Source organism: Mauremys reevesii, linkage group 11, assembly GCF_016161935.1.
Source record: "Mauremys reevesii isolate NIE-2019 linkage group 11, ASM1616193v1, whole genome shotgun sequence".
Taxonomy (NCBI): domain Eukaryota; kingdom Metazoa; phylum Chordata; order Testudines; family Geoemydidae; genus Mauremys; species Mauremys reevesii.
In genome coordinates, this window is record NC_052633.1 from 40763379 (window position 1) to 40778988 (window position 15610).

Genomic DNA, 15610 nt, shown 5'->3' on the forward strand with positions numbered 1-15610 from the left:
GTTTGGTGAAGTGTTTGGCAATGTTTCAGAAAGTTCTAATGAAGAAATGTTCTCCTTTCTTAAGATTTGGGAACTCCAGATGGCATAGCCTTTGACTGGATCAGTAACAGAGTTTATTACAGTGACTATTTGAACCAGACTATCAGCTCAATGGCTGTGGATGGATCTAACCGCACAGTGGTTGCCCGTGTTCCACGCCCCAGAGCTATTGTACTAGATCCTTGCAGAGGGTATGTCTTGCTCTTTTTCTTCTAAAGTTTTCATTAAAATTGTATTTTTATATTAGGTGGGGCTGGTAGTGCTGCCAATAGTTAAGGATACCTGACACTTCCCATTGCTGGACCCATTTGGCAGAGAGATCACCCTGCTCTCAGCAATGTGGCTTTTTTTTTTTTTTTGCTGTTTCTGTGAGAAACTGTCCACATTTGGTCTTTGAAAAATCTGAGTTTGATCATGTTTAGTAGAGACTTTTTAAGAGTTTGGCAGCCAAATTCCTTGAAGATTTTGTTGCTACTGGACATGCATCTAAGGCTGCAGGGCTGAGCAGGACTTTCCCTGCAAATGCTGTTTCTGGCTGCTGTGGTGCTGAGCACCAGAACTGAGAGCTCCTATGAACCCTGGCTCCTCCTGCTGGTGCCCATGCAGTGTAGAGGAGGAAGTGGAGGGGTCAGAATTAAGGTTGCATGGGGATCCTTAATTCTGACATTTTCTAACTTCTGAGTGTTTGACTTTGCAACTTCAATATTCTTTATTTGTAGTTTTTTGGATGAAGTCATATAAGATTAAATTTAGATATAGACCTTCTTTGATACTTGGCTTTGTCAACTAAATTTCAAAAAGACAAAAGCAATGGCACTCCCAGGTAAATCGTGGTGGTACAGTGGGAGCAATACTATTTTTAGAAGAGAAATAGAGGAGAAGCAAAAATGCTGTAAGTTTGGGAATGTGTATGCTGAAAGATAACAGCTTCAGGGAACTATGTGAATTGCACAGAGTTCTGTGTTCTGTTCCTGGCCAGTGCAACAGAATGTGCAAATATATTCAGATACATGCAGGCAATATGAGACAGTGCTTTGCAGGTGAAATCAGAGGACCCACAGGAGACTCCTTCAGCTGATAGTGAATGCTAGCCCATCTGAGTAGGTGCCAGGAAGATCTCTATACCAGCAGGAAGGAGAGCCATCCATCACTAGATACTGGTCAAACTTGACAGAGAAGATAATGGGAAGACATCTGTCCACCACTTACCTGAGCTGAGCAGAGGACCAAACGGTGGTTGTTCAAAATAAGGCTTCTCTGAGAGTAGCATGTCCCTAGGATTAGTTGACACACCAAGAAAATCTTCCTATTTAGATTCCTATATGGTCCCAATACCCCGTATTATCCGAGTGCCTCACAAGAATTCATGAATTTATCCTCACAGCAGCCCTTTGAAGTAGGAATCAACGTTATTAGCACTATTTTGCAAATGGAGAAACCACAGGAGAGAAATTCAGTGACTTTCCCAAAGTCACACATGAAGTGGTGGGGCTCCAGTGGGTCTTCACGTGGGTGCAGGGGTCCTTGCTATTGTAGAATCAGGGTCCTAGTTTACGGAGAGAGTTCTTCCCTCACATATATATTTCCCAGCTGACTCTTGACTTCAGTAGGAGAGACCAGGAGGGATTCTTACAAAAGAATTGAGTCATGTGGGCTTTGTTTGCCAAAGAGATAACTTTGCAATTGTCTGATTGATAGATACATGTACTGGACTGACTGGAGTACCAATGCTAAAATAGAACGAGCTACACTTGGAGGAAACTTCAGAATACCTATTGTAAGCACCAATTTGGTGTGGCCAAATGGACTTACCCTGGACTATGAGGAACAGCAGCTTTACTGGGCTGATGCACATCTGTATGTATCTGTCTCGTCTGTGGTAGGATTTTTAAAAGAAATTTATTATTACACTTTACTTTCAGAGCTCAGATTTTTTTCTCCCTTTTTCATCACTTCAGATGCATTTGAGTCCTTTCAAAGGAAAGAATTCTGTCGTGAAATTTTTGCTCATTTTGGTTATGGGTAGTGTAGCTGCTTAAACGTTTTCTTCTAAAAACTAATTGCTTCCAGTACATTATTTTATTAGTGCTTCAAAGTCATTACTTTACATCATTATTGAGCCAGTAGTTTGAAAAGCCCCAGAGACCTCAAACTGTATTTAATAACAAAACGTAGTTAAATATGCTCCAATATTTAATTGGTAGGAGCTGGTCACAGAGTGTAATTAAGTATGTATTGGTATCTGTAAACGTTCAAAGGCTTTAGTATTTCCTTATTTATTTTAGACAGAAGATTGAGCGATGCTCCCTTTCTGGCTCCAATCGTGAAGTAATTGTTAGTACTGCTCTATATCCATTTGCCATGACCTTGTTTGATCAGCACATTTACTGGACAGATTGGAATACCAGAAGTATTTACCGAGCTAACAAATACGATGGCTCAGATCAGATTGTAATGATCATGAATCTGCCACAAAGACCAATGGATATTCATGTTTGGTCAAAAAGTAAGCAACAACGGTGCGTCAATCCTTGCAACCAATTTAATGGCGGTTGCAGTCACATCTGTGCACCAGGTAAACTATTATGTTTGATGATAATGTTGACTATAGCAGAATGCATAGTATGGTGGAGTGCTAGGTTTAAAAATTACTTAGGAATGGCTGAAATATTTATTCATCTAAACCAGGGAAGGGCAGCTTTAAGGTAGAAGAGCACCACAAAATATCCTAAAAGCCTGAGCAGGCCACACAGAATTTTTTTTTGAAGATTGAGCCAGGTCACTGAGGGGTGCCGTCTTTTAGTAAAGTTGCTGCTGCCTCATACTACTCTGCTTGGCTCTGCTTCCCCATCAGCCTTTCCGCACCATGCCACCAAGTTACAGTTACTGTCTCCCCCTTGGATAATTGTTTGGGAGCTGAGAGCCAATCAGGTTTTGGCCAACAGGGAGGAACTAACCAGAACTGGGTGGCATGGGCCAGAGCTGGAGCCTGGTGTATGGGTTGCACATGTTGGGGAGCCTGTGTTTAAGGGGGAACAGAGTGAAGGCAGAGACCATGCACTGAGTCACAACGCCACTCAAATTTGGCCCAGCCCCCATCTGTCATGTCAGCAGGGAAGGGGCTCTGCCATTGCACCATCCAGCTCTGGTTACTGCCTCCATGTTGGCAGAAGTGTGCCCTGACTTGCCCATGGCTAGGAGGGGTCAGGGCTGATGACAGATAGATTGGCTGTGGAAGATGGAAGCCAATGGGAAGGCAGGAACCAGAGCCGGGTGACATGAGCCCTTCCCTGCATGAGTGACAGAGAGGTGGTTGGGCCTGTGAGTGGTGTTGCTCCACTCTGTACTCCCTGTACCCCTCTTACTTTAAGTGGTTGTGCCTGGTGGTCAGATTTGAGTGGGCCTGGGTGTGACTTGATTGGGCCATGGCCCACCCGGGCTATGCCCCTGCTCACTCCCCCCCCAAATAATATTTTTACCAGCTGCCTCTGGACAGGCCAAATAAAATGATCTGGTGGGCAGGTTGTTTCCCCTGTGCCTACAGTTACCCATTCCTGGTCTAAACTAAAATATATCTCATTGTGGTCCAGACTGTACAAACTGAATTTTCTGTGCTAATGTGACAGCTGCCATTTTGGCTGACACATCAGGGATTTAACTACATGAGCTGCTACAGTTAGGGCTAAAGCCCTCTAGCTGGGGCTGTACCGGACGCCCGTCCTTTCGGCACAGAGGGGGCCTATAATACATACTCGCCAGTAGATTACACTGGGACCTCAGAATGGTACCACATCACTAAATACTTCATGCTGCAAATTTAAAATTTCATCATAATCTGGATTTCTTCATCACATGGAATTACAAAATATTTCCGTTACCATTATTTTCCAGACTCTTTCAGAACTCCTTGCGGTACAATCTCTATCTGTTTTGTTGTGTTATTTTAAAAGCTTTTGCAACTGAAATCCCAATTTCCAATAGAAAATGAGTAGGTTTAATAAGCTGATAATGTTGTACAAGTTTGGCACAAGCTGAAACTGTAAAATACATTAGGGGAGGGATTTTTAAAAGCACCCAGGGCAAGATTTTAAAAGTCTCCTAAAGATGCAGATAGGTGCCTAGTGGGATTTCCGAAAGCACCGAGGCACTTATCTCCCATTCACAGTTGGCCTGTAGGCAAAGGGAAAACTCCCATTGACTTCAGTATGAACAAAGTTAGTCTAATGTTTTCCAGTCTTAAGGGCCAGATGTTCAGCTGGTGTGGCCTTAATTTTTGACGATAGGATATTTTCTCACTTGGACCCAAAAAGTGCACCTGTTATCACACTGAGAACAGCCCATGGTATTTATGGCAAACAAATATTGTAAATCAGTGCACCAGATTTTGAGCTCAGTTACTCCAGCGTAACTCTTGAATAGTGCCATTGAGTTAAGTGGAGTGGCACAAATGAACTAAGATCAGCATCTGACCCAGTAGCCTTGTTTATTTAAAAGGCTGACACATACAACAAAGCTAGCTATTATAGTTCAGCAAAGAATAACGAATGTTGTAGCTGTGAATAATTTTATGGAAGGCTTATCTTAATGTGTTGATACGCTCATCCTTTTTTTTTTTTTGGGGGGGGGTTCAAATGTATGCAGGTCCTACTGGTGCAGAGTGTCAGTGTCCTTCTGAAGGTCGCTGGTATTTAGCCAATAATAACAAGCACTGTATTGTGGACAATGGTACCAGGTGTGATGGAGGGCTGTTCACATGCCTTAATGGACGATGCATCTCAGAGCGGTGGAAATGTGACAATGATAACGATTGTGGGGATGGCAGCGATGAGCTGGAAAGTGTGTGTGGTAAGCGTTTTAATAACTGTGTTCGAAAGTGACACAGGGCTGAGTCCTGCTCCAACTGATATCAGTGGCACTTTTCCCATTGGTTTGGTGGCAGTGGGATTGAGTCATGTGGTAGTAATTTGGAGCAGGCTCCTGCCTGCTTTCCGATTTTGCGTCTGCATCTTCATGTGTATTATGACAACAAATTTGCATTAGAAACAAGAAAGGATTTGTAGACATGCTTTTAACTTTAAATCATGTTTATCTGACTTTACCTTTGACTTTGTCTAATTCAAAATGTGTATTTTACTTTTCATGCAGTCCGTTTTGCAGCGATGTTTGCCCTGGCAGGTAAAAGTGAAGCGTGTTTTCCTTTGCTACATTTGTCAAAGAATTGAGTTTACATTGTATCCATGACTTTTCTTCCCTGTTTGTATCCCCTTTTAGCTTTCCATACCTGTCAGCCAACAGCTTTTACCTGTGGCAATGGGAGGTGCGTACCTTATCACTACCGCTGTGACCACTACAATGACTGTGGAGACAACAGCGATGAGGTGGGCTGCTTGTTCCGAACTTGTGACTCCCACACAGAATTTACTTGCAATAATGGAAGGTGTATATCTCTTGAATACGTCTGCAATGGTGTAAACAACTGTTATGATAATGGCACTTCAGATGAGAGAAATTGCCGTAAGTTCATCATAACTACCTATTGTATATTTGGATCTGACTCTTTAGACCAAAGAAGAGGCAAATATTTTTGCTTGTGAAGAATAATGAAGCTATCAGCAAAAGAGAACAAGTGACTTCTCTTGACACGATTGGTTTATTTTAACAATAGTCTGCTTTATACTATTTTGAAACAAAACACAGTAACTAAAATATTTATGAGCAATATGAGAGCATAGATATTTTATTTTATGTGCTTCACTTTATGTGCTGTGAATAGTCTCGTTCAGTTCAACAGGGCTATTCATGGTGCATTATGTCCTTATGTAAGTCTTCACAAGGTTGGAACCCAAATTTGTGCAGTGGGTTTATGCTATAAAGTTTTATATCATTCTTACTGTGTTAATTGCAATAGCTTTAAATCACCAGCAGTAAATATTATGCATGTTACTGCAGTTACTTTTACATTTAATATGTATTCTTTATATTGCTAAAAAAGTGGAAATGCTTCATTAGTTAAGTGTTCATTTCAAAATCAACAGAATTGTTTTTGGAAATGAGTATTATTTTGAATAAAATACAAAATGCAGTTAAATCACTGTTGACCAATAACATGGCTAATCAGGCTAAGCAGCCCTTCTGGTCAGTAGGAAGTTCCCCTATGGAACATTCATTACTGGAGCTAAGCAAATAATTCATGATGAGAAATGTATTCAGTTAAGGTAGCCCCTTTTTCTGCTTGTGCTATATTTGTTGGTAGATTGTGATTTTCTGGAATGTACTTGTAACTTGCATTTTTCTAAATTTTTTTAAATGTTTACTCTGTAGATTTATCACAAGTATTCAAAAGTTCAGCTATGTTGATATTTGTGGTTGGTCAGATAATTCACATGGTATTATTTCTGCCCCAGTTGGTTGAATGTACAAGCACTTCCAATGTGAATATATGTGCATGTGAATTTACAATATGGTTTCTGTGAATACCAGCACATGCTACTTTGAAAATGCATTCTGCCAACATTTTTGCCAGTAAAACTTAATTGCCTGAATGTTCACAGAGAGTAGCAGGACAACCTCATGAGCACGGCCCTCAGTAATTCATATCAACATTTGAACAAAAATGAGTGGAAAACATTTTGAGTTATTTGCCTGTCTTTCTTTGTAGCTCCTCAAGACATCCATGTTTAGCCATTAATCAAGAGAGAATATCCCAGAAAAATATGTAAAAACTGTGAGGAAAACAGACACCTAAATTTGTGTGGCTGTTTTAGCTCCCTCTAGTGTTTTTTAGAACCACTTTGCGTTTCTTTTGAGTGAACAGTGATATTAGTGGCAGGCTCTTAGCTAAAACTTATATGACACTGAAAATTTACGCCAGAGTAAATTTTATTTTAACAACATTGTGTTTCTTTCAAAATGATACAGTTTAGTGGGATAAAAATATTCTAAACATTTGCTTTCTCTTTCCCTCTTAAAGCTGAACGCACTTGCCAATCTGGTTTTACAAAATGTCGAAGCACAAACATTTGCATTCCTCGAACATATCTGTGTGATGGAGATAACGACTGTGGAGACATGAGTGATGAGAGCCCCACTCATTGTGGTAAGTAAATAGTGCCCTAATCACCTTTCTTCACTTCAGTAATTCATTCTTCTGGTGCCTTTGGTACAAGCTCAAATGTTCTTGTAACATCTGTTCTTTATACTCCCTGAGGTTTATGAGGTAGATGTACCATAATGTGCTCACCATTTATGTAGTTTCAGCTTTTCCCCATGAAATCAGGCATAATTTCTCTATCTTTCTTGTTTAGTATTTCAAGAATCTCTTATCCATTCTGGTTATTCTTTGCTGTACCTTCTACATCAGTGGTTTTCAACCTGTCATAGTCTGCAGACTATGTCTTAGATTTCCAAAGCGGTCTGCACCTCCATTCGAAATTTTTTAGGGATCCGCAAATGAAAAAAGGTTGAAACCCACTGATCTACATCATATTTTTCAAGGTTACCAGAATTGAGCACACTATACTGAATGCGCCTTCGCCAGTCCCTTAGCGCTACAATAACTTCCTCTCTCTTTTGCTCAATACTTTGGTTTACACAATCTAGACTATAGTTTGTTTTACTTCTCTGCAGTGTTTATATATTCTAGAAAACAGTCTTTTATTATTGCTTCTAAGTACTATGTAAAAGCATCTCGTTTTCTCTCAGTCATAAGTACCAGATATTTTTTGTTAGCATAGATGTTGGTTGTATGTATTTCCTTCCATGTTTAAGGTATCCCAGATCAATTTATAAAGTGTACAAGGTATGTTTACTACCACTGCTCTGCACTTCTAGTGATGGAGTGGGTTGTCATTATCTCATAGTTATCTACATTTAATTGAATGATCTTTCACCCAATCTTTCTAAAATACAAGCCCAGCTTTTGCTCACAAAATATGGTCAGTTTATGGGTGGAGCATGTGTGACAGGAAGAAATTTTGGCACCCTTGCCAACCAGTAGGAATTGTAACTCTTGTGCTGCTAATGAAGGATGTGCTTCCATCCCTTTGTATCATAAATCTTGGAAGTGCTGCTATATTACTGATGGGTGTTCTGCATGGAGAACAGGTGAGAGAAGGCAAAAGTGTAGTGCACTGTGGAAGAAAAAGAGATAAAGGGAAAGTGGGAGGAAGAGAGAGACAAAAGGGAAACTGAAACAACTCAAGGGTGTTAATGAGCAATACATTCAATGCCCCTGAATTCCTTAGTTGTAGGGAAACAGGGAAGATAACAAGATCAAGTCCAAACAGCAGATTTCTGGCTTGTAGAGTTCCATTTTCCTATTATTCTCAAAGTGAAAATTATCTTAGTCTCATCTCAACTATAAATGTACAATGTTCTTTGCTCTCTAGCTGCTCTATGTAATCTTATACTAGGGGCAAATTCTCCATTCTCATAAGTGGATGCAACACTAGAAGCTGCACGTACTTGTCTACGTGGGGGAATTTGGCCCCGTAGTTGTACAAAAAGCTCTTTGCAGATAGAATACGAAAGGGCATCCTTGCTAGCATAATTTTTTCTTTTTCTTTTTTGGGGTCTATAATGTTTTTGCGTATCATGGACTCAAAAGCAACTTAAAACAAGTTGGAAGGGTAACAAAAAGAAAGAAGTCATACATAGGTTTTTTCTTCCAGTCTCACTGACTTGCACAAATAGTGAGTTTCGTTGTACATCTGGACGTTGTATTCCTGCTCAGTGGTACTGTGATCAAGGAGTAGACTGTGCTGATGGCTCTGATGAACCCGCCTCTTGTGGTGAGTGTGCAGTTAAAAGAGAACTGTTCTGGGGAAATTGGTTATGGGAAATAAATAATTTCTCTTCTAGGTCAGCAATAGAAATCCAGTCCAGGCTGGTAGTAACTGGAAAAACCTTTTAAGGCCCTGTTCAGTGGCTTATGTGATATGAGCCTTTGGTTTCAATTTATTTCTTAGTGCAAGGGTGGGCAATCTACGGCCTGCGGGCCACATCCAGCCCGCGGGACCATCCTGCCTGGCCCCCAAGGTCCTGGCCTGGGAGGCTAGCCCCTGGCCCCTCCCCTGCTGTCTCCCCTTCCCCGCAGCCTCAACTTCCTTGCTCCGCCACCGGCGCAATGCTCTGGGCGGAGGAGCATGAGCTCCTGGGGCAGCACAGCTGCAGAGCCCAGCCTGACCCAGTGCTCTGTGCTGCGTGGTGGCGGGGGCGGGGGCGGCAGCGTGGCCCGGCTCCAGCCGGGCAGCGCAGCTCTAGCGTCTCCAGCCGCCGGTGCTCCAAGCAGCGCGGTAAGGGGACAGGGAGCAGGGGAGGTTGGATAGAGGGCAAGGGAGTTTGGGGTGGTGGTCAGGGGGCGGGGGTATGGATACGGGTCGGGGGGAAATGGGGCTGAATGGGGGCAGTGGACCTGGGGGGCAGTCAGGAAGGAGGGGGGATTGGATGGGGCATCAGGGGGCAGTCAGGGGACAGGGAGAAGGGGTGGTTGGATGGGGTGGCAGTGGTCCAGGGGCAGTCAGGGGACAGGGAGTGGGGGTGTGTGAATGTGGCAGGGGTCCCAGAGGGGCTGTCAGGGAACAGGGGGTGTTGGATGGGGCAGGAGTTGGGGGGGGGGCAGATAGGAGGTGGGGGCCGGGCCACAACCCCCTTCCCTAACTGGCCCTCCATACAATTTATGAAACCCAATGCGGTCCTCAGGCCAAAAAGTTTGCCAGACCCTGTCTTAGTGTCTGCATCACAAAAGCTCTGGGTGGAATGTGAATTCTCTTAGCTATCATGATTGATTACTAGTAAATGAAAACCATTCCTTTCTCCTTTGAAACAACAGTGGTGGTGAATTGGCTGATGTGGGGTAGCCTGTATTTTGGAATGGTCTTGGACATCAAGAGTGCATATACACTCTGACATTTGGGAAAAAAGGTGTGGAGAGATGGCTACACTTCAGATAGTGTGAGACTGGGGCATTCTAGGATTCGGAGTGTCCCATAATTCCTTGGAGTAGACAGGTCCTGTATGCAGGATGGAAACTGATTAGTGTAAACAGGGAAATAAGAAAGGGAAGGGAGAAGGAAGTGGGGAAGAAGCCAGGTATTTTCTCCATAGAGCGGAAGAGGAGGAAGACCAAAATCACTAGGAAACGAGTAGAGTACAATGTGGCAGATATCAGTGGGAAAAACTGGTACTGTAACAGGAGAATAGGATTTTCCTGTGAAAATGGGCTGATGTCTCATTCTCCACATTTTATGAGGTATGAGAAATTCAAGTGATGGCTGGTAATGTAGTGTTGGTTTATTACTAGCACTGTATTTATTAAAATAAAAACTACACCTTTTAATTTCAAACTTAGAAATGATTGTGACTTTTGCCTGCATTTCTAGAGCTCTGAGACACATGCCTGCTTTTGGAGGAATTCAAACTGACACACCTTCAACCTTATTAAGACCTGTCTAAAAGGTCTCTGCATTGCTCCAAAAACCTCAGCCCCTGATTAGAAACAAGCAATTATAAACATACCTAGTAAAATGAGTGCTGTCACTGTCAGGACTGTTGATGCCTGCTTCAAGTTTACCATGTTTCCTAATTTCAGGTTTCCTTAACAATCTACTTTTGCTGTATAACAAGACTGACATACTAATAATCAAAGCAGTAATGTGTTTGTAGGGGCTGTTAGTGTAATTGACCAATAAAGAGAAAACGGGGACATGGAGAAGTGGTGTTCACCTTATCTCAGCAAGTGTGATTTGACCTAGGTTCTAATTTTTGAGCTTTCCTCTTACATTTCGCTGGAGTAAACCTGTCCTAAAGAAGGCTTCAATTAGTAGGTTATTACAACGGTGCAGGCTAGTTTAACAAGCAGAGTAATTCTATTCATTTTTTAAGTGTCCCATGTGCGGACTTGTTCAAGTATCCAGTTCAGGTGTGATGATGGCAGATGTATCCCAGCAAGCTGGATCTGTGACGGTGATAATGACTGCGGGGATATGAGTGATGAAGATCAAAGACATAACTGTGGTAGGTGTCTAATACAAATAAAGTATTGTGCTAGGGCAGGGGTGGGCAAACTTTTTGGGCCAAGGGCCACATCTGGATGGGGAAATTGTATGCAGGGCCAGGGCTGGGGGTTGGGGTGTGGGAGGGAGTGCAGTGTGTAGGAAGGGGCTCAGGGCAAGGGATTGGGGTAGAGGAGGGGTGCGGGGTACATGAGGGGGCTCAGGTAAGGGTGTTGGGGTGCAGGAGAGGTGCAGAGTGCAGGGGGGCTCAGGGCAGGGGGTTGGGGTGCACGAAGAGTGCAGGATGTGGCGGGGGCTCAGGGCAGGGGATTGGGGTGCAGGAGGGGTGCAATGTGTGCGAGGGGGCTTAAGGCGGGGAGCACGAGGTGCAGGGTGCAGCAGGGAGCTCAGGACAGGGGGTTGGGGTGCAGGAGGGGTGCGGAGTGTACGAGGGGGCTCAGAGCAGGGGTGCAGGGTGCAGCAGGGAGCTCAGGGTAGGGGGTCGGGGTGCAGGAGAGGTGCAAGGTGCAGGCAGGGGGCTTAGGGCAAGGAGTTGTGGGGCGGGGTGCAGGTGGGGTTCAGCTCTGGCCTGGCGCCACTTACCTAAAGTGGCTCCAGGGTGGCAGCGGCACACACTGGGGCCAGGGCAGGCTCTCTGCATGCGCGCACTGGCCCCGCGCCACTCCAGGAAGCACTGCAGCCCCTGGGGTGGAGGGGAGGGGCAGAGGACTCCGCGTGCACTGCCCTTGCCGCGCCTCCAGGTACCTCCCCCGAAGCTCCCATTGGCCACGGTTCCCCATTCCCGGCCAATGGGAGCTGCGGGGGGAGGTGCCTGGAGGCAAGGGCAACGCATGGAGCCCTCTGCCCCCCAGCCCAGGGGCCGCACGGAAGTGGTGCCGGCCACTTCTGCAGAGCGGCACGGGGCCCATGGCGCCACAGGGGGCTTTGCGTCTGGCCCGCGGGCCGTAGTTTGCCCATTCCCTGTCCTGGGGCAGCCCATTGGCTTTCAGACCAGGATAGATTTACTGGAAAGTCTGCATGACATAACTTTCTTTCTGTCAGACTATTTTGTATAATTCCTTATTTTATTCTACATTTTGGAATTAAAATTCTAAATTCTAATTTTAAAAAATCCCTTCTCATTTTGTCCCATTCCATTCAATAGCCTTGAATTATAAACTGCTTTGAGATGTAATTAACATGGCATGTTTGTTTAACACAGACTGCTGTAACAACTTCAGCATGTATAGTGCCTGATCATGGCAGTACAGCTTTTCTTGTGAATCAGTATCAGGTATTAATGTCAGAGAGGTTCCAGTAGAAATCCTATTAGCTGGAGAGCAGAGGATCAGGTTGTGCCAGGCTGTTTAGTGGATGCTGATGATAGCTCATCTGAATTGATTAGACTCTTCCTGTTGGTATGCGTACTGCCCCCTTTTCATGTTCTCTGTATGTATAAATATCTCCTGTCTGTGTGTTCCATTCTCTGCATCCGAAGAAGTGAGCTGTAGCTCACAAAAGCTCATGCTGCAATAAATTTGTTAGTCTCTAAGGTGCCACAAGTACTCCTGTTCTTTTTGCGGATACAGACTAACACGGCTGCTACTCTGAAACAAAGGGGAGAGGCGCAGGAAGCCTGGCCCCCTTCCTTGTGCCCTTTAGCAGTTATTGGCTCCCTTGATTTGCCCTCTGGGGAACAAGCATCTCAAAGGAGTGAGTAGGGAGAGGCAGGGTCTTAGCTCTGCTTCCTGATGCACTGGCCTGGCACCACGGGAAAGAATGCTGCATCCCCAGAAGGGGTGTAACAAGAGGGGTGGTTCCCCTGCATACTAGGGAGCTCTGGGAGGAATGCTGCTTCTCCCTGGGGCATTGTGGGGCACCACACTACCCTCCACACACAGCTGCAGTCAGTGGAGATACACCAGAGATAAATCTGGCTTTTTGCAATAGATAAGATGCATTTGAATGAATTTCTGCATGAAATTTCTGGTAAACATGCCTAGATGTGAATGGGGAATGCATATTTTATACATGTAAAATGAAAATAACTCTACTTCAGTTACTTAGCAAATGTGTTTTATTTTAGCAAACCGCAGCTGCACAGCCACTGAGTTTACATGTGTGAACAATAGGCCCCCACTGAGGAGGTGTATCCCTCAGGTATGGGTCTGCGATGGAGATGCTGACTGCAGTGATGCTTATGATGAACATCAAAACTGCACGCGACGGTCTTGCACTGAAAATGAATTCACATGTAACAATGGATTGTGCATCCGAAACTCTTACAGGTCTGTATGTACTTCAGCAACAATACAAAAGCCTTGCAAATAGTTTCAAATGAAGGAATGAATTAATTTCAGTTTTTATACTTACTTTGTCATTAAATAGGATTACATTTAAGTGTGAAATAATTTATGTGCAGTGCATTCACACACATGTAAGTTTTTATTTTAAAACCTCTGGGATGCCTGAGTTGTTTAATATTACCACAGCCTACCAATGGCATTAAACCTGTACTTCTGGGCACAGTAACTTTTAATGGGAGGAGTCTCACTGGTTTCTTTAATAGCCGTACTTGCATGAGTACATTTTGATTTCATTTTAACTATTCATGTGAGTAATGGGGTACTGTTAGGAGTAAGGGTTTGCATGATCAGGTGTGTATCTACCCCTCTGTCCATCCAACGGTCACTACCTTTATGTGTTTAACAGCTCCACCTTTCTTTCCAGGTGTGACAGGCGGAACGACTGTGGTGATAGCAGCGATGAGAGAGGGTGCATCTATCAGCCCTGCCAACAGCACCAGTTCACATGTCAAAATGGGCGCTGCATTTCAAAGGCATACATCTGTGATGGGGATAATGATTGTGGGGATGAATCTGATGAGCTGGAACACCTCTGTAATACACCAGAAGCAACTTGCTCTCCCCATCATTTTAAATGTGACAATGGAAACTGCATTGAAATGGTTAAAATTTGCAATCGGCTGGATGATTGCTTTGATAATAGCGATGAAAAAGGATGCGGTACGTGTGGAGTGTTGGGGATAGGGGATTAGGGTTCTGATATTTTATTTTAAATGTTTTAGACAATTTAAAAAAAATTAAGTCAGCAGGTTAATTAAGATGATACATGTTCCGTCTGGACTTGCCAATAAGATGTATGAAGAATGCATACATATATCGCACACTTATTAATGATTAAATCATAACATAGTATGCTATATTGTAAATAATGCCAATTCATATACTTAAGCCATGAAAATTAGCCAGTACTTGGTAAATAGAATGAATATATCACCACAGATTTTAGATATGAAAATATGCCAGATAAATAGTTATATATATATATATATATTCCTTCTGAGAAATAATACTATCCTGCACTGACAGAATTTGGGGGCAGATCTGCCACTGGTGTAAATTATTGTAGCCCCACTGACTTCAGTGGAGCATGATAATTTACACTGGGTAAGGATCTGCCCCTGGCAACTCAATTGTAGCCACCCAAGATTTAGAATATTTTGGTATTTTTGGAACAAAAGTTGTTGCCCGCTTGTCTTGATGTTGACTCTTTTGAATACTTTGGATAGGGGCTGCATTGTTTTCTGGGTAACTCAGTTGCTTGAATAATAATATTTTTGATTTTGTACCACAGGTATTAATGAATGTAATGACCCTTCAATCAGCGGATGTGATCATAATTGCACAGACACCCTGACTAGTTTCTATTGTTCTTGTCGTACTGGACACAGACTCATGTCCGATAAACGGACATGTGATGATATTGATGAATGCAATGAAACGCCATCAGTATGTAGTCAGATTTGTGAGAACACTGCTGGCTCCTACATCTGTAAGTGCGCCCCAGGCTACATCCGTGAGCCTGATGGAAAAAGTTGCCGGCAAAATAGTAATATCTCCCCCTACCTTATTTTTAGCAACCGTTACTATCTGAGAAATCTCACAGCAGATGGCCAGTCTTACTCTCTCATTTTGCAAGGACTAAGAAATGTGGTGGCACTGGACTTTGACAGGGTGGAAAAGAGGTTGTACTGGATTGATGTGGGGAGGAAGGTCATTGAAAGAATGTTCCTAAATGGGACAAACAAGGAGACAGTAATAAGTGATGATGTGCCAAATGGGGAAGGTATTGCTGTGGACTGGGTTGGCAGGTAAGAAAATGTTTTTAGCTTTTCTGAGCTATTAAGGAAGTTATTTTTTTTAATGTGAAAAATATGAGTTCAGATACTTGTTTGGGACTGGTTTTCAACCCACATACCATACACCCAGTATAACAGTATCCTAATAATGTCAATAATAATTATTCATAATACTACTTAGCTCTTATAGTGTGCTTTATATTTTCAAAATGTTGTACAAACATTCAGTAACTAATCCTCACAACAGCCATGTGAGATGGGTACATTGTGTTATGCCTGTTTTGGTGATGGGGAAGCCAGACCGAGAGAGGTTTAGCAAACACACGCAGCAAGCTAGTTGCAGAGCATGATTAGAAAGTTTCTGGCTCCTAGCCCTATGCTGAGTCCTGCTAGCAACAAAACATGTTCTAGCCTGGTG

General features: G+C 43.3%; 1 protein-coding gene across 2 annotated transcripts in view; it reads left to right on the forward strand.

Moving 5' to 3' along the window:
- The window catches only part of LRP2 (LDL receptor related protein 2), a 173826-nt gene that overhangs the window by 107222 nt on the left and 50994 nt on the right, over positions 1 to 15610 (forward strand). For both annotated transcript variants that reach the window (XM_039495259.1, XM_039495260.1), the window contains exons 40-50: positions 65 to 230; positions 1738 to 1896; positions 2325 to 2614; positions 4681 to 4884; positions 5311 to 5553; positions 7010 to 7135; positions 8709 to 8828; positions 10921 to 11052; positions 13117 to 13318; positions 13761 to 14056; positions 14688 to 15204. In XM_039495259.1, coding sequence (XP_039351193.1) covers positions 65 to 230; positions 1738 to 1896; positions 2325 to 2614; positions 4681 to 4884; positions 5311 to 5553; positions 7010 to 7135; positions 8709 to 8828; positions 10921 to 11052; positions 13117 to 13318; positions 13761 to 14056; positions 14688 to 15204 — 2455 coding nt within the window. The remainder of the gene's footprint in view (positions 1 to 64; positions 231 to 1737; positions 1897 to 2324; positions 2615 to 4680; positions 4885 to 5310; positions 5554 to 7009; positions 7136 to 8708; positions 8829 to 10920; positions 11053 to 13116; positions 13319 to 13760; positions 14057 to 14687; positions 15205 to 15610) is intronic.